The sequence below is a fragment of the Channa argus genome, chromosome 17 (assembly GCF_033026475.1).
Source record: "Channa argus isolate prfri chromosome 17, Channa argus male v1.0, whole genome shotgun sequence".
NCBI lineage: Eukaryota > Metazoa > Chordata > Actinopteri > Anabantiformes > Channidae > Channa > Channa argus.
Genome location: NC_090213.1, coordinates 1,841,627 through 1,861,496, shown reverse-complemented (window position 1 = coordinate 1,861,496; position 19,870 = coordinate 1,841,627). Strand labels below are relative to the sequence as shown.

Here is a 19,870-nt window from a genome sequence, read left to right as displayed (position 1 = left end):
ACAATCTGCAAGCAGGTTAGGACATCTGTAGTTATCGTGTGTGTGTGTGTGTGTGTGTGTGTGTGTGTGTGTGTGTACACGGTATGTCTTACATTGCTGCTTCTTCCTTAAATGCTTGATCTCTGACTTATCTACGTTGATCACACTGGTTTTGGTGAACTGATGTAACACAGAAAGACTAAGACAACATTAAATATGGGAGGTCTACACAATTGTAAGTTGATTGCAGCCAAATAAAGCAGCAGCAGGGCAGATCTTTGATTCAGTTTCATTTTCTTATGATTTGATGTCAAATAATCATGCATATGTCACTGATTATGTCTTGGTCTGGTTTTAGATGACCAGTGGTCAGGAACCCAAAACACTCAGTTTACAGCACATCCTCACATTAAAGAAGCTAGAACCAGATAGTTTTAGACATGGCTGCTTAAGAATGTATTGAAATCATTATAGAGGGAGAATTTGTTGGCAGTAATTTTTCCCTTGATTAACCGTTTCATCACTGAAGATGTAGTTTTCCTGTGTCGGTGTCATTACTTGTTCAACTACTGTATGTGGTCATTTTAATCAAAGTCTCACAAGAAATAAACAAACCATCATGCAGTTCAAAATCAGCGCAGAGCTTTCATATGACAATACACAGCAGCCTGTGTACTTATGTTTTCACAAACTATCTCAGACCGATATTTTCATGCATTCCTTCCTGAGGATTCTCCTGTCCTCCGATTCACTGAAACACTCACACTCAGTGGTATTTTTAGACTCGGGGTGTGGGCCCTCCTTTCATTGCAGTAACAAGCTTACAGCCGTGCACAGACGCTGAAAAGACTTTCAGCAACATGTATAAAATGGCCGGATCTGTGTGTTGAACGGGATTTTTCTTTGTCATTTAATTTGTAATACGTGAGCTAATGAGCTAACGAGTTTTGTCCTCCATTTGAAACCTATATTCTACTTTCCAGTGTGAAGTTCAAGGATCCGGAGTATGCTGACGGCTTTGTGTTCAAGGCAGTCCTGCTGTCTGGAGCTAAGTGAGGGGCTTTTCATTTTCTAACTCTTATTTATCTGATAACCCACTCGCTAAATATTAAAGGCTCTTCATTTTCAGGCGTGGAGAGTTTTTCACTTTGTACTTCCCATTGTTAAAAGAGAAGAGTGGTGGTATTCTCTGTTAATGTCATGTAAAGATCAAAACCACTGTGTCCTGGATTGTCTTTACTTTCTGACTTCCATATCATCTGCGGCTCATAGCTCTGAGCTCACTGGTTCCTACTGAAGACTCCTCACAAATTCATACTTTAGTTGTTTTAAACAATGCTCACTAATTTTCTAAAATGACTAATTATTCTTGTGCATCGGCCTGGTTTGTTTTTTGTTTTAAAAACATTGGGGTTGGATACGAAGTCTTTTTGTTTATTAGAAGACATGTAATGTTGGGTTTGTGTTAGCAGTTAAATACAACATAGAAAATCAGCAAACTGAAACTTTAAGCAGCAGGTCATTGTTTCACCCATAATTTGATAATTGATAACAGCTGTCAGTCTGCAGCCTGGATTAGCCTGTTCATCTGTGCCATAGACCTCTTTGGTTGTCCAGAAACATCAACACCTCAGCCGTACAAACTAATCCACTGGATGTTTCCTTACCACTAAATACTTTGAGAAATGATTAAAATGGAGTTTGTGCTTAAAAAAAGGAGCTCTTCCACAGGGATCTTCCCTGCGCTCTTGACTCTTGCTTTTATCTGAGCGCTGTACAAAGTAATGGCGGTTCAGAGCACCTACGGCAACATTTGGTTAAAAAAATAAATAAAACAAAATTTGAATTTGAATATTTATTTGTTGATTTAACAAATTAGGACCACAGAACACCAGACTTGAGCTAAAAAGAGGTTTTCATAGCTTCTACTGTAACTTTAAGTCTGTATTTTTTTTCAGGATTCCTAATAAAGTCCTGAAGCCAGGAGATTGGGAGAAGGGCCACAGGGAACCTTGGAGACCCCAGCTGGGCTTCAACCCAAACAGGCACCAGGCTCATCTGGATCAATCTGCCTTCAGGACTCTGGGGTAAGCAACCATGTATAGCCATATAAATACAGTGTATATTCAATCAGACACTCTCTTTTCTTTTGAAATTATTAAAAGCACCAATCAGACATCAGAACCTAGTTTAAGTATTTTTCTAACCAATCGGGATAAAATCTAATCGTGAATTGTCAACTTCTGCCGCTATAGACAACGTAATTTGACCCCGGACTGAAACAAAGCACAATTGATTGACTCTGAAAAAAAAGTCAATGTAAATGCAGAGACAGATATAGATGGATGGTTTAAGTGTGTTTGTATCTTAATCGTTTTAGTCTAATAGGCTTCTGCAGGAAATGAAACAAAATGTTAAACGTAGAAAAATATCAAACAAAACAAAAGCAAATTCTATATTCGCCGTTATTTCTTGAAATTACTTTTGGAACTTTCTAAATTCTGAAAAGGTACAAGTGATAGTTTGAATCCATTCTCACTCCTGTGCTCAGCTTAATAAATGAGCAGAAACATGTAAAACTCCACTAACGCACCTGTTTCTTCAGTGATGATATAATTTTATAGCAAGCAGTGTTAAACAATAAGTGCTGGTTCCGCAGTGACTCAGTATTCAGATTTGGGAGAAGAGCACAGTATTTTAAAATGAAAAATGTGTTTAAATGTTTGCATCCGCCCCCCACCCCCACCCCCCAATGGTCCCCATTAACCAGCCATCCTTGATTATGATCTAAGCTCTCTTCTCCACACATTGATATTATCATTAAGGAAATGTGAATAATTGAACATCTGGCTCGGTCCGACTGTAGCATGTTTGGGAATAAATTATGCAAAGATTTGAGGGAAACACAATGAATTCCTTTTCTTCTTTTTCCCTGCTAAACTAACTCATTAGTTCACTAATTCAGGCAGTTATGTGTCTTGATGGGGCCAAACAGGCAGGTGCTCAGACAATACTAAAGAGAAAAACCTGAAGAAAACGGAGACTTTTTTTTTTTTTTTTTTTCATCCAACGCCAATATTTGACTGTATAACATTGTGTTAAACAGAGTCTTGCCAGGAGTCTGATTATAGTTAGATGCTTTTTACAGATTTATTATTTAAACCTGCAAACAATAAGATTTGGGTTTTAACCAGTTTAATGTAGTTTAAATCCTATTAAAAACTGAGGAACACACAGAAGAACAGCACACACTCAGACTTTTAGTGTGTGAAATAACCATTCGTTCTAATTTAGTCAGAAAAGGGGATGTTTTGACTTTTTGCACACAAAAAAAACTCTCTTCACCTTAATGTTGCAGAAGGAGCTATAATCGATGCACAAACTGAGATGGAAAAATGAAAGGGGTGTAATTGGTTTAAGTTGGTTAGAAAAATACTCAGGTATTGCTTGTGTGGACACATTGTGATTCATCCATCCCACGTGAGATATACAGTCTCCACCATACTCTGTCTATCCCGGGCTCTCCAGGTCTGGAAGGGGCACCCTGGTTACCTCAGTGATTCTACTCCCCCTGAATGCCAGAGCCCCTTAAGGCCAATTTGTACTCGATGCCACGTAAATTTAGTCAGATGTGGAAACCTAAACAAACTATGTGGTGTCAGTTTCAGTCCTACTGTCTTAGCAATAAATTAAGGAAGAACTTGAGGTGAAAATGTTAGGAAGCTTTTGTTTAGAGGATGTTTTGTTGTGACTTGGATCTAACAGCGCAACTTTGTCTCCCCCTTCAGTCACAGTATGAACCGAAACCAGCAAAGTGGACAGTACGGCAACATCCCACCACCAAGCAGTTACCACCAAGGAAACTACCGTTCTCAACACAGCGGCGGTCAACAATCTTTCCAACGTAAGAAACACAGCTTATCTACGATGTTGCTCTGCTGTGTTTAAAGTGCAGGTTAACGTAGGATCATTTCAAGCAATTTGTCATCGTGATGTGTATATCAGTCATGATTCCTAGTGAAACATTCTTGTCTATATTTTCTACAAACCTTCTGCATTTGGAAAGTATTTTTTTTTTTCTAAAAGATTTTCATTTAAATGTATCAGGCAGATTATAAAACTCCCTCAAACTCTCATGTGCATATTTCCATATCTCTTCTTTGAAACAAAGACCGTGTGTGGATTGAATGCACTTTGCTGGATGAAGACAAGCATCTACTTTAACAAAACAGTTTATGAAGCTCTCTCTCGTCATCAGCATGTGTCCTGCTGAAGGGTCCTTAAGCCAGAAGCTGCTACTATGAAGACCATTGTCTAAATGGCAGCATTTCTTGGGGAATGTGGAAGCCAGGCCGACCTCTTCAAGTAGCTTTGTTTGTTTTGACCAACAGTCAAAAAATGTAAAGATTCATTGCTCACAATTATGTGAAACTGAGAAGTCATCACAGAATTAATTTCCTTTTTTATATAAATATAATACATATATGTTTTTTTTTTTTTTGCTCCTCACGTGAGGCATGGTTGAACTACTCGGCACATACAGAGCCAGCTCCTAATCATGGTCTGTGCTCGGCCTCGGCCCCTCGGTCCTCTGCCAGCTCTTCACCAGCTTGACTTTGATGTGCCAATTTGCAAGTAGATGAATAATCTCATCTGCCCACTGATAGCATGTGGGGGAGTCATGGCTATTCTGGTGGCACTTGATGCAAATGGGGGTTTGTGGCTCCTCCGGATTGCGGCAGCACTTCCCCTGGCCTCTGCTGCTTGTTCTTAATGTTAAACTTGCCAATTAGCGGCTCAGGGCATTCTTTTATTTTTATATCACTTGCTGTGTATTTCTTTCCCATCATTCATGGAGAAATTGTTATTTTAATAATCGGGAGTCATTCTGTAATTCTCAACCGGTTTCTTGTGACAGAGGATGATTATTTTATCAACTGAAGTACCTGGAACAGAGATGTGCCACAGTTGAAGCTAGCTTTTATATTAAATATGATTTTGGCTGATTTGGTTTAAAGCTCTAAACCTTTTGAATTTTTTCCTTTGAGCAATGACCCAGTGTTGGTCTTAAGCTGCTGAAATAATTCAACCATAATTAAAAACTCAATTATTTAAAAAATTTTTTCATTCCAGCATTAGTGTAACATGAATTATGAAATTGGACTTTATGTGGGCCGGGTATGATATTGGCATCCGTAGCAGTTTGATTAAGAAGAAAAGTATTATTCTGCTCAGGGGAGCAGAAGCTTGCTTTTTGTCCGGATAACACTTTCTCAGGACCAATCCTCTGCTTGGCTAGTAATCACTGGAGGCTTTGCTGCACAGGGCCTTTGTGGTGGTGGTGGTGGGTCGGGGGGGGGGTGAGATGATTAGTGTTGTGGGAGTCCAGGGCTAGTAATGAGACTGTCGAGTGGCTCTGCTGGACACAGTGGCCTCCTGTGATAAAAGCACCCAGGAGGATCCTGTTTGATTGGGTGTGTGATGCGTTCTGAAGAGGGTTGAAACCAAAGTTAACTTCCCCCTTTGACGGTGCTGCTACCTCCTGCAGTGATGTGTCAACATGCTGCCTCTGAAACATACTGCGGGGCTTTGTGCGACGCAGCCGGACCAGCTGGTGTTTAATAACCGGCCGGGGAATCTCTGCTGGTGGCCATTATTTTCTTGACACAACGTGACATCAAATTTTAACCAGGGCAGCAAAAGTAACGGTTTCATCCAGTGGTCACAGTGGCTGGTAAGCTTCCAAACTCCCCACAGCCACTTCACACTAACAAATGCATATAATAGCTGCTCACACTGGCTGCTGGACCAACTTGAAGGAGTCAACAAATTCACGTGGCCTTAGTGCTAACAGCATTTTCAAGCTCTGTATTTTCACACAACTCGTCTCCAATGTCAAAAAAAAAAAAAAAAAAAAGCGTTAAAAATTGGTTATAGTACTTTGCAGCTTCTTAAAGGGTTGAATGTTATTTATTGAATTTTTCTAGGACTCACGTTGTGACTCACACAAGGACGATACAATTTAAGAAGTAACAAATGGGTTTTAGACGTTTGAGCACGCAACTCTCTTTTTTTGTGCTTTACACTGACTGGTAACTGAGTACTTTGAGTTTTTAATAATTTTGGCCAGATAGTTGTTTGTTTGCACAGTTACTATAATTTTTTTTTTGTAGCAAATTATTGCACAGCTTCTTGCCCTTTATTGTTAAACAACCCTGATGACATTTGGAGAAATAATTGGTATTTAAACTTTTGTAATCAGGTACTGTTTAAAAAACAAAACGAAAAACTAAGCCCTAAGGATTTATTATGGTATATTTACAGATCATTGATCAAAAAAACTACAGTCGTTGTTGTTTTCCTCCCCTGAGTTTCGGCTTTTAAAGCAGCAGCAGTGAGGAGTAACTTGTAAGGCTTTGGGAGTCTGTACACAGCAAAGTTACTGTCCTGCTTCTGTTGTTGTGGGAGCTGAGTCAAATAGTCGCTGAACTAATTGAAAATAGGTGGAGAGAGACGTTTAGTTGTTTAGCGCAGTTGTAATCCCTGCATTAATACAGTGGACACAGCGTGTTTTTAAGGATTTAAAACGTAATCCTTTGTTGGCTTTTGTCTGCCGCACACTGGAGGTCTATACACTTTCAGATCATTGTTAATTAAGGAGATTGACAGGTGTCCACTTGTAATTCTCTCTTTTGAGTCATTGCTAGCGATGAGGAAAAGAAGACCGGAGTATTGTGGAGTTATAATTGGAGCCCAACTGGGTGGTCCACTTAAAGTTTGTTGGTAGAGGAGATAATCAAACATGAAAACTGAATGACAAAAACAAAATGATAATGTGGCGACAGCAGTCTGCCTGCTGCCTAGTAATTGTGTATTTTGGCAGTGGTCAGCAGAACACTGGTGAAATATTTCCTACTTGACTTCCCATTAAGGCATCGGCCTAAAAAAAGAATTCCTTTGGTTTTCCATTTATTCATTTTTAATGATCGACACGAGATCCAAAATGTCCATCTCTGAAGTTTTATGATCCTTTAGCATTACACTGACACCGGACCTTAAGTCCACATCAATTATTAGCTGGTCCAACATCCTTCTACTGTTTGTCTGCTTACATTTTAGAAAGAAATGGGATGGATCAAGTAGTGTATGGCAACGCAGCTTTATTTACCAGGTGCCTTTTTACAGAAATCCATTGGAATAAGTAAAATAATAAATGTAAGTATAAATAGATGCAGCTAGTGGTATATCAGAAACACAGCTATACCACAGTTACAGTGCAGTAAGATGTTGCAAGTAGCCGAATGCTGCAGAGAAATGGATGAAATGGAACAGAAACACCTGATGTTTAGATTGTATGTTCATCATCGGGAGTTGGTTCCATCTGTGTGGAGAATTGAAGCAGCTTCATCGTGTTTGGTTCTGACTTGTTCGGCCATCTGGCTGCTTTGTAAAGAGATTTGAGGGTGACGGTGCAGATGAACTCTGTGCAGGTGGACTGCACCTATCTACATGGGGATTGTCTGCACTGCATACTTCTTTTTTTCTTCTTCTTCTTTTGGTTCAGCCAGATACAACAAAGTGGTTCTTCTTCTCACTGTTTGTTCTGATCATGTTTCCTGGAGTGCATGTGTGCAACAAGTCAACTTCACATCTCCAGTTGTAGGATGAATAAAAAATTGCAACAATTACTTCAACTGATCCATAAAGAATTCAGCAGGACACTGTACTTTAAAAACATCACAAAGAAGTCGCACCATGCATCACAATTTTATTTCTTTTTTTTTTTTTAGAAAAGCTGTTGTAAAATTAGGCGTATTATGCTGCGTCCTGGAGGGACTGATAGGAGCACGCATGTATAATTCTTTATCGAATTTTTATTTTTTTGTTAATTAAAAAACCTGATAGTTTCTGAAGATCAGGTCAGAGTCAATTAAAATACTTTCCTAACTTAAGGATTTGTCTCAGTTGCTCTGGAATCAAGCTGGGAAATACATTTCATCCTTTCAGCTTCATCTACATATTAACCTGACAATATCAGTGATCCAAAACTTGAACCCTGGGGGATTCGTAAGTGACACAATTTGGAAATAATACAACCCATGTGACCGACTATTGTTAACATTTACAGGCCGACAAATTAGTAATTGGTAGTTATTTGACAGAAAGCACAGTTGGCTTAGACGTAAATATGTAAAATCAGGTTTGGTTTTTGTATTGTTGACTACCCAGTCCAACTATCACAACCTGTGTAACACGTAAAGTAACCAAGTTACAGTTGACTTCCTCTAGTAGTTGATTCCTAAACAGTCCTTTAAAAAAGGGACCAGATTATCGTAATTGGGTAGAAGATTAGTGAGACCTCATTTCCCCAGGTAGATATCTGCTGGTGCACACAGATGTTTCTGCCATCTATACGCGGAACCGGGTTTCCGATCGGCTTTCCACAAGTGTACGTGTGCATGACAAAAGACTGCAGACAGGAAAGTAGTTTAGTGGAGTGGCGGAGTGAAAGACGGATCTTTACATGGACGGATGACTTCTCATTATTAAAACGACTCAAACAAAAACTGAAATTGACACAAAGTGGCCTGTTGAACTTTTTCCACCGTAGTTTTGGTAAAACGCTAACGAAGACGTCACAAAGCAGCTTCTTCTGTCACTATATAAAGTAAAGGAGAAGCCTGATTACTGATCGGCAGCATCTTTAGGTGTATTTACTGTAACAACAAAAGTGCGTGGACACGCATCAAGTTTTGTCTTATCAGCTTTAAAGCCCAAACATCGAAGTTGGGGACATTGAACTCTCGTCGTTTGAATGTGTTGGTTTTTTTTTTTGGTTTTTTTTACCACTGACGACTTCTCAGGTTTGTGAATGTGAGCTTCCAGGTCCTTCTCATTGCACCCTTCACCCACCCTGAGCTGAGCCACTCAGTGGGCCTGCCCCCATAAACAAACAGGTCTGCGGCTCGCAGCTGGTCATTGCCTTGGCAACAGTGAATCTGGAAGAAGCCGTGCATTTTTTTTTTTTTTTTTTTTAAGTGTGTCTTTGTGAAGGGCTTGCAGCGATGGAACCAGGGTACTTGAGGCGTCCACAATGCTGCCGGCTGAATGCTTATTTCATTTTCTGAACCAAAAAATGCAAATGTGGCGCTGCTGCTCTCTCCCGACGTCTGTACCCCCCCCCAACCCGCCCCCCCCACCTCCAAAGCTCGGTGATTCAACGTTTGAACATGTTTAATTTTATCATGACAAGCGATTCGTTCTGTATCCATGACCGAATTAAATAGTTGGTATTTTTCTTTCGTGTTTTTTTTTTTTTTATTCTCAGAGACTAAAGCTGATGTGAATTGAGTTGATTAGTATCCACTATATAATGTCAGTTCTCTTTAGTTGCTTCCAAGCAACTAACTGGTTGAACTATTTCAGTTTTCAATGTAAGTTAACTCAAAAAAGCCAACTCTGATTACACGACTGTGAAATATTAGTTCTTTTATGATACTGATTTAAATGGAATCGCGTGTTGAAGTTTAGTAAGAGAATAACGGCGAACGACAACCTCTGACGTTGTCTTTCGTTAGAGGACTGTAACGAAACTTCAAACTTAGTCCAGCACAGCCACTTCTGAAAATGGCATCTTTTGTTCCCTGCAGATTCCAGGCAGAACAGTTTGCTGGGAGCACCACCCTCCTTCCAACAGGCCCAGTACCCAAGGTGAGACAATTGTTTCTGTATTTTCTGCTTGTCCTACTCACTTCCTTGCTTTAATCTGTTCTTTTGTATATTTTTCATATAAACACAGTTACATTGGTTTTTCATCCTTTTATTGCTTAACAGAGATTTGGCCTTTGTCACATTATCAGCCAAGGACTTTGTTTCCTTAACCACTGGTTTAATTTTGTGTCTTATTTAAAGCAGAGAAACTTCACATCCTTTTCTTCAAACTTTCCTCCTCAGGCTTCCTTTGTACAATCCCAGGTAGAACTTGTGAATTAAACATGTCAAGGCCTGTGGTCTGTAGTTATTGTAGCTTGTCTCCAACTAAATCCCCTCACAGATTTGCAGCCTTTCTACACGAGCGCTCACTCTTCCTCTGTCGGGGGGCTTTTCTGCTGCTCCTGCTGAATTAAGATTTTTCCCCGTCGCTCTAAAACAAATTTCTCTCGAGGAGGTTTGTGCAACTTAATGAGGCATCACTAATGCTGTTGGAGGCTGCGTCGTTCCCTTCGCCGCGGCCACAGAGTCCACACAGACTGGCTATTGATTTTGGCTCCAGACCCTCTCTACAGTCCTAATCAGGTTCTCTGGTTCAACTTTTCAGGCCTATTGTGGCTCGGTGTCACCTCAGGTCAGTAGTTATTAGTGGCGACTGAGAACAGTTTCTTTAACTACTCAGGGCCGGAGCAAATGAAATGCAGAAGGAACTTGGAGAGTGGGGATTATGGATTCCAGCGACCAGTTAAGTCCAGCACTGGTCAGAGTGTGACATGTTTAAGTAATGAGGGATGGGACTGTTGCTCTTACTTTCTTCTCTCTTTATTGTCACTAAAGAACAGCCTTTTAATATCACTGTTGGATTGACGCATTGTTCGGTGGCCGTTTGGAGAGATACCGTAGAGATCGACCCAAAATCTGGCGCCCTCGTTTAATGGATCAGCGCAATCCCAGCCATATGTGAATATGGTTCATTTCATACTCGGTTCTTTCACGTGCAGCGGCGCAAAGTCATCTCTGACGAGAGGCTGTTTTTATGTTGTTGAGAGCTCGATCCCTCAACAAACCCCTCTGGATGGGGATTTTAGGGAGGCCACTTGAAAGCAGAATTAAAGGCAGAAAGTCCAGCATTTCATCTCCCTGACAAATCCACGTAATATGAATAAATCTCAACTTTTCTACCGGCCAAATCTGTTTTAGGTTTTCAAGTTGGGTGGGAAAAACGTAGAACCTCAGGACTCGGTCACATATAATTAACATCGAGTCATTAAAAGTAAATGGGAGTATCACATTCATCATCGTGTTTACGATGCTCGGCTATTTTATTCAGGCCAAGACTCTAAAGGTTATTTTTATTATGGATTTGGGTTTTTTGGATTAATTAACTGTTAACTGTTTTTTCTTGTTTGTTTTAAGCCACATATCCGTTGAAATATTGAATCAGCATGGATATAAAACTAATCAGTTAAAACAATTATCGTTTAAGAAAAGATAAAATAATTGTAGAAAATGGAAAACAAGAAAATCCTCATGCTGAAGGAACCAGAAGTTTGTTTGTTTGTTTGTTTGTTGTTTTTGTTTGTTTTTTCATAAATGACAACATACAAATTTGGATTATTTTTCTGCAAATGTGTTTATAGTTTCAGCTTGAGCTAAAAAGATTAGTTTGGTAGATACTTAAGTTTTATATCTAGATCAACATGGGAATTTGTGAAGCAATATCTTACAGTTTTTAGTGAATTAAAGATTAATATATGGGTTTATAATGAACTCACCTGTTTAATCTTTGGCAAAGTGTTTCTGACGTCAGTGAAAACCTAAAATGTTTTAGATTAACAAGTTCTTTGTACTGTACAAAGAGCAATAACAGAAGTTTTCTTTAGAAGTTCATTTTGAGCCGCAGTAAATCTTGTGTCCTCTTCGGCCTAAACGCTACCTGGAGCTCAACACGCGTTGGTTTGTAAGTGCTTAAAGATGCTTCCTGGAAGCTGACGGGTTTGTTCGTGTCTCCAGGCAGCAGCAGCAGCAGTATGGAGGTGGGGGTCACGGTTGGGATCGGGCCATGCAGTCACAGCAGTCGGCTTACCAGCAGAACCTGAGCCGCTCATGGGAAAGCGGGGGATCCGGCGGATACCAGCAACGCTATGACCAACGCAGAGATGACTGGCATGATCGCAGGGACGATCACAGGGACAACAGGGACAACAGGGGACAGCAGCACCAGGTAAATCCTTTAAATCACTCAGTTAAGCCGCAATCCCACAGGAAGGGGTGATGGTGAAGCCCCCACCTCATATGACAGATCACAATCTGACATAAGAACTGTGGCCTTTCCACGCTGAATTGCTGTGTCTCTGAGTTTCAGGTTCCATGTCTGGATGCTGCATCCAGATGATGAAAGACTATTGCAATCGTGTGTTGAGAATTTTATTTTATTAGTTTTAACTGACTGACAGTTCGGTTACAAATGTTAACATCAAGTGTTAGACCCATCCTCACATGCTGCAGGCATCAAAATCTAAATGTGTTTGTTTCCATATCAGACTAAGTTGGTCAGTGGAAACACAATTTTAACTTGTTGTGGCTAAATTAAGGTTCAAGCTAATAAAGAAATCAGACTTTAGTTTTTATTGCATTTTAGAAAAAGTGTAAGTGAGCTTTTGACTTATTGATGCATTAATGTTTAACCATTACTAACCTTGTTGGACCAGATTGGAACCACGTTATGTACTGACAGCATGTTAATCTCTAATAATATGCTGTTGAAATAATATTTTATACTAAATCTGCAAAGGAAAAACTCAATATTTCCCCTAAAATGCATCAGAGTAAAACGAGAGTAAAATAAATTCTATTAAAGTACAGTACTTGAGTATAAATGTACTTTTATAATATAAAGTTACTTTCCACCAACAGATTGACAGGTTGCTGACATTTGTCTGATCGTCAGTGTTTTCAGGTTTTTGTTGTTGTCATTTGTGATGGAAAATTGGATTTATTCAGATTATAATGTTATGTTCGATCCCGCTGCCTTCTGCTCTACCACTGAGCCACCAGGCCCCGTTTTTTTTTGTGTGTGTGTTTTTGATCTTTTATATAACAGAGCAGACAATTATTTTATTTTATAATTTTTTTTAATGCTGTCAAAAATCTTTTTTTTTTCCTAAAAGAAAAAAAAAGTGGAACAAAAGATACTCGATGTACAAAAGTGTAAAACAAAGAAATTTATCAAGTTCTCACACAAAAGAAGCTGGAACCAAGAAATATTTGTTTTCTTCAGAAATGATTAAACAATGAATTGATCATAAAAAATAGATACTGACATGAATTGTTTCAACTTTTCTATTTTCCATAAAAGGTCTAATTTGTTATAGCCAGTGTTTTATTTGGTTTGTTGTAAGATCTGAAGAAATTTTGACAGAGCAGCAACTTTTAAAGATTTTTGACCTTTTATCACTGAAGGTTATAAACATTCTATTAACTCATCACTTCCTTTAGTTTTTCTCAATATCAAGTTACAGCGTTTCCACATTCAAACACTTTCCTTAAACCAAAGCTGCTTCAGCAAAATTCTGATGCAAAGTATTTAGTTTTTGTGTCAGGACTTTAATTCTCACATGAAATAAAAGCAGTAACAACTTAAAGTAGAACTAAAAAGTTAAACATTTTTGCCTAAAATAACAAGTAACTATTAAATCCTTTTTAATAAATCTTTTAATAAAGTTGCTTAGAAACACATTAAAACGGTTTGTAATAACACCTGAGGTTTTTCAAACATCCCAATCACCAAGTCGTGAATATCAATAAAATATTGCCAGTTATTTTGTTGTTAATTCCTTTTCTTGAAAAGAACAGAAAGGTTGAATCTTACACTCTGCAGATTTAAGTTTCTGGATTTAAAAAAAACCTTTTGACCCATGCGAAGTGAATTTAATTCTTCAAATATAGAAATAATAAAAGGCTTTAGTTGTATCATTGCCGAGCAGTAGTTTTAGCTGAGACATGTCTTTACTCACTGAATCACTGAATCGATGAGCAGTTGTTCTGACTTTGTTCTGTGTTCCAGGGCTACAGCTCTGGCAGAGGTTACCCTGCTCCTCCTCCATCCAGAAGATACAACTGGAAATAAAATCTGAATAACGTTGGACTGTTTCTGAGGAGGGGGTTCGATTTTAGGAAGTATTTCTTTTTTCATGCCAATGTAGTCTTGTACAATTAATTTTTTCCTTTTTATCTTGCTTATAACAAAAACATGTGAATTGTGTTTGTTTTTTTAAAACAAGAAACAACTTATAAAAGTTGTAAAGTACAAGTGAGTCAAGTGTCCGCCTGTGTTTATTTCTGAGAGAAATGTCTCCAAAATGATTGTGGAAAGAAAAAAAAAAAACACGTAAAATAAAAGTGTGTTTGGATTATTTTTGTCTAATTTTTGTCACTTCATACAGGACCGGAAGTGTTTTTTATAAAACGTTTAATTTTCGCTTAAATTTGGTTCAGATGTAAAAGTCGTTAATTTTATTAAACCCACCCACCTAAATTTTTGCATCGTGTTTCTCCAAAACATCTGAAGCATGAAACGTTTTCGGATGTATTTAACATAAAAACAACGCAGCCCTGTAAATTACAGTTGGCGTCCGTGTCAAGTAGAAAACCCCAGAAATCTGCCTCTTCTTTGTTTTTAGGTTTCAGAATAAAAACGTTGGAATGTCCAAAATGAAAATATCATTTATTCAATACTGAAAACAAATTAAAACCGGCTGTAACAGAATATTTGATGACTTACTTGGAAAGAAAATATTTCTCAAACCGCTGTGGTTCCTCCCGGATGTTTGTTCTTTTAAATTTCTGCCTCTATTGCTTCACTTTGTATTAACTTCATTTATAAACCTGCAATAATTTAATTTCTTGAAGAAATAAAAGGGGTCGCACTGAGAGGAGATCGCTCCTTATCCGGAATCTCCCGTGGTTTAGTCTCGAGCTTAAATGCAGCAGCAGTCACATCTGTCATTTACCCCCCAAAAAAAACAACAAAAAGAAGAAGAAAATAACAGTGGTAGCAACATTTAGTCCAGGTTCGCTGCTCTAATATACAGTTTATTTTTGCACCTACTATTGCTCAAAACCACCCAAAGTCTTGCGTCCCTGCGTGCGTAAAACCAGAACTTTACGCACGCAAAGGGGGAAAAAAATTAATTGGTGCTTTTTTGTGTGTGTTGCAGCGGGTTTTCTAATGAACAACCCGGGATGATGCCCTCAGAGGCCCCGATCCCGCCTGCCCTCCTCGCGTTATCCCTACCAAGTTCTCCCGTACAGTAAATTGGAGCCGATCATGCTGTTGGTGTACTCGATTAGCGCCGCGTCCGTCTGCGTCATGTTGATCTGGCTGTGCAGTCCCAGCGGCGGACTGGGGGACAAGTCCTCCAGCTCATCCGTGGACGACAGCTGGTTCACCTGTTGCTGCTGCTGCTGCTGCTGCTGCTGCGGGGTCACCGCCAGGACCTCGCCTGAGCTGCTCTGTCGGTTCCCGGTCTGATTGGTACCGCTGGAATCGCTCCGGCATCCCTTACCGTTCTTGGAGAGGACCGGGGACACGGAGGAGGAGCGGCGCGTCGTCGAACACAGACCTCCACCGCTTCCTCCACCTCCGTTCTCCTCCTGCTGCAGCTGCTGCGAGGCCTTGTCCTTGACCTGCCGCTTCAGCTTGTAGCGGTGGTTCTGGAACCAGATCTTTACCTGGTTCGGCGTGAGGTGGATCAATCCGGCCAAGTGCTCGCGTTCCGGGGCCGACAGGTATTTCTGCTGCTTGAAGCGCCGCTCCAGCTCGTACACCTGCGCCTGCGAGAAGAGCACCCGCCGCTTCCTGCGCGGGGCCGCGTGCAGCGTCACCATGGACTTGGCGGTGGGATCCATCCCGGCCAGACTGCCCACCATCCCGGGCATGTTCATCCCGGCGGAGGGGCCCATGAACCTGGAAACTTGGAGACAGCGAAAATGTTTGGTTAAAGACGAATTTAAAGGCCAACTCATAAATCAATAAAATAAATAATAAAAGTCTTTTAAGAAAAGCTAAATAAAACTTGAAATTGCCAACAGTTTATTACTTTTGCAGTGAGCCCCCCGTCGTGTTTTTGGGACCAGTAAAGCATCTATAAAGAGGTCTAGGCCTCCGTGGATGCGGATCAAATATTTTGGTTTCGGGGATTTAATGGGGGTCGCTGTGGACCGGTTCAAACAATATTTTAAATTGTAGAATTTAGTGCTACAACACTTAAAACCTTTTCTTAATGAAACCGCTTTAAAGTCACTGGAACCTGATTAAACCCGTTTTTCATTTGTGTCTCGTGCGTAAAAGCAGCTGATCCGTGTCCAAACTTTTAACCGAACTTCCTCTTACTTGTCGGGTATCTTGGCTCCGGGTTGCTGTACCACGCCGCCGCCGCGGCTCCTCCGCTCCTCACCGTCTCCTGATAGGACGGCAGGTCTCCGACGTTCCCGATGCCCCCGTTGCAAAAGCCGCCGACGGCCCCGGAGAACTGCGGCACGCCGTGCGGGACGTGATAAGGCCCGCCGGGTCCCAGAGCTGCGGTGGCTGAGGAAGAGGAGGAGGAGGATGAAGAAGAGGAGGACAGGTGGTGATGGTGGTGGTGATGGTGATGGCGGTGGAGATGAGGCGGTTGATGCTGCTGCGGCTGGTGCTGGTGCTGCATACCGGGCTGAGAGACCTGCGGCTGCCGGTAGGCGCCCAGCGGGGACCCCAGGCTCCCTGCTGCGGGGTCCATCCCTCCAAACCTGCGGTAGCTGTCCTCCATCGGGCTCAAAATGTCTGAGACTGAGAAGGGAGTGGAGTGCTTTGGGCTCAAGGACATGGTGCGGCCACCCCGTGCCCTCCGGTCCGGTCCGGTCCGCTGCTGCCTATGGCTGGATGCGGTGGGCTTCTGCCTGCGTCCCCCTCCCTCCCTCCGGCGTCTTGCTTGTTGTGTCTCCCTGGGAAGAAGTCCAGCTGATCGGCTGCAGGAGGAGGCGAGTTGCCCTTATCCCGCCGGACTCCGGCACATGGGGGGGCGGAGCGACGCGCGCGCAGCAGCCAACAATGACAACTGACATCACAGAAGCGAGTTGAGAAACGGGTCTGGACCAGCCGAGGATTGGTTCCTGAAGTTTGACCAAAGCTGTGACTAGTTAAAGACGCTGTGACCAGCAGCAGCTCCTGATGAAGATGGACGTTTCTGCAAACATCATGTTCAGGCTCCAGAACCTTTTATTGTCATGTTCATACGTGGATTTCTGCTGAGCGGAGCCTGGAGATCCGCGCGCTGCTGCTTCACATTTTCACACGTTGATTTCGTTTCCTGCCAAATAAAGATCGAATCTGTTTCGTTTAAATGAACTCGAGCTCATCCCGATTATCAACTGGACCGAGTCTGAGGATTATTTCATTTTTTTCTTTCATTCTTCAAAACGTTTAACGAAGTTTCACACACAATTCTGTATTATTATCGTTTTTATTGAATAACAGCCACTGATGGGGACAGTTTATAAAATAACACATTATCGTCTCTTCAGTTTATTTTTTAATTCTACATTTTAAAAAAAACTTTTCTCAGGCCTCCATATTATTAAAAGATACATTTGTGATTGTTGTATTTCTTAATTATCTGCGTGCGTTTGGTTCCAACAGAGAGTTGGAACTTTACAGTGAAAGTCAACTTCAAGAAAACTTAATTTATTAGTCACAACAGAAAATTACTGACAGGAATCAATGAAAACAAACTAAAATATAAATTATTGCCTTTTTTAATCACAGGTTTGTGACTTGATTTGTTATTCTGATCATTTACTCTTAACTCTCTCTCCTGTTGGTTGGACCTGGTTCCTGCTGGTTCCTCCTGGTCCCTAGTCCGTGGTCCCTAGTCCACCTTTGAATTGCGCAGCTCCTCCCGCTGCGGCCCAGAAGCAATCAGCCAATCACCTGCTGACCCGCTGCCCCACGTCACTTCACGTTCAGCTTCGTGGTTTTCCGGTGGCAGATAAAATAATAATAATAATAATAATAATACATTTTAGAAATGGAGCCCCGGGGGGGGGGGTGCAGCGAGGAGAACGGGTCCGACCGGGACCGAGAGTGACCGCAGCTTCATGCATCTGGTAGGAACAGCTGTATTTGCCCTGCAGGGAGTTCAGCACAGTTTATGGGAAATTAAAAAAAGGGCATCCTCTCATTTTTTTTAACCATAATTCAGTTGTTCCTGCGTTTCAGCGGATTCCCACAGTTTAACGCGTCTTACGTCGTTTCCACGCCAGTTTTTCTTCCTGAGTTTTGATCTTGGAGCTTTTTTTTAACTAATCGCACCGCTTGTTCGCGTATTAAGAGGCTGATGTCGGTTGCTTCCAGTGATTCACGCTGAGTTTAAACCCACCGAGGAGTTCAGCTCTCCGCGCTTCTCTTTTTACTCCTGTGATATCACGTCTCTTCCTAGGAGCTTCTTTAATGGCTACTTTTCATTTCTCTGCGTATCCATGGTGACGGTTAATGATGCTAACGTGCGTTTTTTTTAAAACACGGGGAATAAGCTGCTGAAAGGTTTGAACTCTTGTCTTATTTGATAGAAAGGGTCCAAACATGTGGACACGCATCTACTTTAGTTTCTCTTAACGTCACTCAGCAAAATACACTCTCGGAGTAAAAACACATGATCTTTTCCTCATAAATGTCTTTAGTAGAGAATAAACCGAGGGGCCTGTCGTGATGCCTCCGTCTTTGTTATCGTTTAAGTCATTTTCTGTCTTGATTTCTGAAGTGAAGTTCCTGTAGTGTGTGACCAGTACATTTGAATTAATCCCAGGTTCTTTATTACAACTTGTTAGGTTCTGTTTATCACAGTGTTTGAGATACTTTTTTAAAGGTGAATATTCTCAAATAAATGACTCATGAAAGTTCTGCCTTGTAGTCGTGTTTCTGACTGGATCACAGCAAAGTCTTTGGTTATAAAAAAAAGCTTCAATCGGCTGCTGAGGTGAAGTATCTGCATTTTTTCTGAAAGTGCTGAACGTTGTTTTTTGTTAATGTTCCTACCAGTGAACATAAAAGCTTCAGTGAACTTTGATTATCATTATTATTAGGATAAATTATGAACAAAATATTTCAAGTGCACAGAGGCTGATTCACCTCAGAGGTTCAGCACATATTTGAGCTATATACTTCACTTATCTGACTTCTGTTAGAACTTATTTAATTTTGATTGTAAAAAAAAAAAAGTCATTTATTCACTTTGTCATTATTGATCATTAAGAACAAACTGCATTTTGTGTTTAATGTTCCAAGAGGCACAATTTTAGGAATTTATTGCACAAAATATTTTTATTTTTTCTTCTTTATTTCTGACCTTTACACCTTCTCATACATTAAGTTGTTTTTGATTTTTCAAATTAAAGTGTTTTTTTTTTTTAGCATCCTCGAAACCATGTACTATAAACAAATACACATCATGTGCTTTTTGAAAAATTAAATACAAAGGCCAGCAGAGTAATAAATAAGAATGTTCGTTTAATATTATGCACAGGATAAAACTGAGCACGTGACTTAGTAAATAAAGTATGAAACAGGTTTGTAGTATTTGTACTGTGCTGTCTGTAGTTTTGTTCATCTTGTTTTCCCCCCTTTTTTCTCGCGAAGCCATGAGTTCCTGCAGACACCAAAACCCAGGACCTGGACTTGATCAACTCCGAGGAAACTGGCTGTAGATACGAAGACAAAGAAGAAAACTGTTCAGTGTGTTTACAGGGAGACATTTGTCCCCTTTGAAATTCTCCGTCTCCTGATGCAAATCCGTCTGAAAGCTGCTTATCTTGACTCCGTGAAGACGATTGTCTTCAGTCTCTGGAGGTGAGTCAGGTCCCCTCGTCCGAGTTTCGAATCCACAAAATAAATCTTTATTAATCTCTCTTTGCTTCTTTCGTGTCTCTGTTTCTCTGCGGGGAAGCAGCAGCAGCGTCCCTGACCTCAGTTTTCAAAATAAGATGCTTCAGAGGAGAAAAACTGACCCCATCAAGCCCCTCGGAGTGTTTAAGTGAAGCAATTTGCAGCTAAATCAAAGCAACGTAAACAGCCATCAGCTGAATATGAGCTGCACAGTGTTGGTGCATCTGCATTTCAGCATCATAATATATTTTTCAAAATCTA

At 40.7% G+C, this 19,870-nt stretch overlaps 2 protein-coding genes across 3 annotated transcripts in view; one reads left to right on the top strand and one right to left on the bottom strand.

Moving 5' to 3' along the window:
* Positions 1–14,105, top strand: part of xrn2 (5'-3' exoribonuclease 2) — a 32,575-nt gene extending 18,470 nt beyond the window's left edge. The window contains exons 26-31 of the mRNA XM_067482133.1: positions 963–1,031; positions 1,938–2,066; positions 3,768–3,883; positions 9,630–9,690; positions 11,704–11,914; positions 13,757–14,105. Of these exons, the coding sequence (XP_067338234.1) occupies positions 963–1,031; positions 1,938–2,066; positions 3,768–3,883; positions 9,630–9,690; positions 11,704–11,914; positions 13,757–13,819 (649 nt within the window). The 3' untranslated portion in view covers positions 13,820–14,105. The remainder of the gene's footprint in view (positions 1–962; positions 1,032–1,937; positions 2,067–3,767; positions 3,884–9,629; positions 9,691–11,703; positions 11,915–13,756) is intronic.
* Positions 14,106–14,128: 23 nt separating this feature from the next.
* On the bottom strand, positions 14,129–18,549 carry nkx2.4b (NK2 homeobox 4b). Of its 2 annotated transcripts, XM_067482136.1 has the most exons (3): positions 16,400–18,549; positions 16,085–16,279; positions 14,129–15,665 (listed from the first exon to the last, which is right to left on the bottom strand). In XM_067482136.1, exons 1-3 carry the CDS (start codon positions 16,554–16,556, stop codon positions 14,983–14,985), a joined length of 1,035 nt encoding a protein of 344 aa, XP_067338237.1. In that variant the 5' UTR covers positions 16,557–18,549; the 3' UTR covers positions 14,129–14,982. The 2 variants fall into 2 exon arrangements, with proteins under 2 accessions (XP_067338237.1, XP_067338235.1); XM_067482134.1 differs by having other exon boundaries at positions 16,085–18,549.
* Positions 18,550–19,870: the final 1,321 nt, after the last annotated feature.

Coding starts and splice junctions, on each gene's coding strand:
- nkx2.4b (XM_067482134.1), bottom strand. CDS start 16,556: ATGTCCTTGAGCCCAAAGCACTCCACTCCCTTCTCAGTCTCAGACATT. Junction 15,666..16,084: donor GGAGCCAAGATACCCGACAA/GTAAGAGGAAGT, acceptor GCTGTCTCCAAG/TTTCCAGGTTCATGGGCCCC.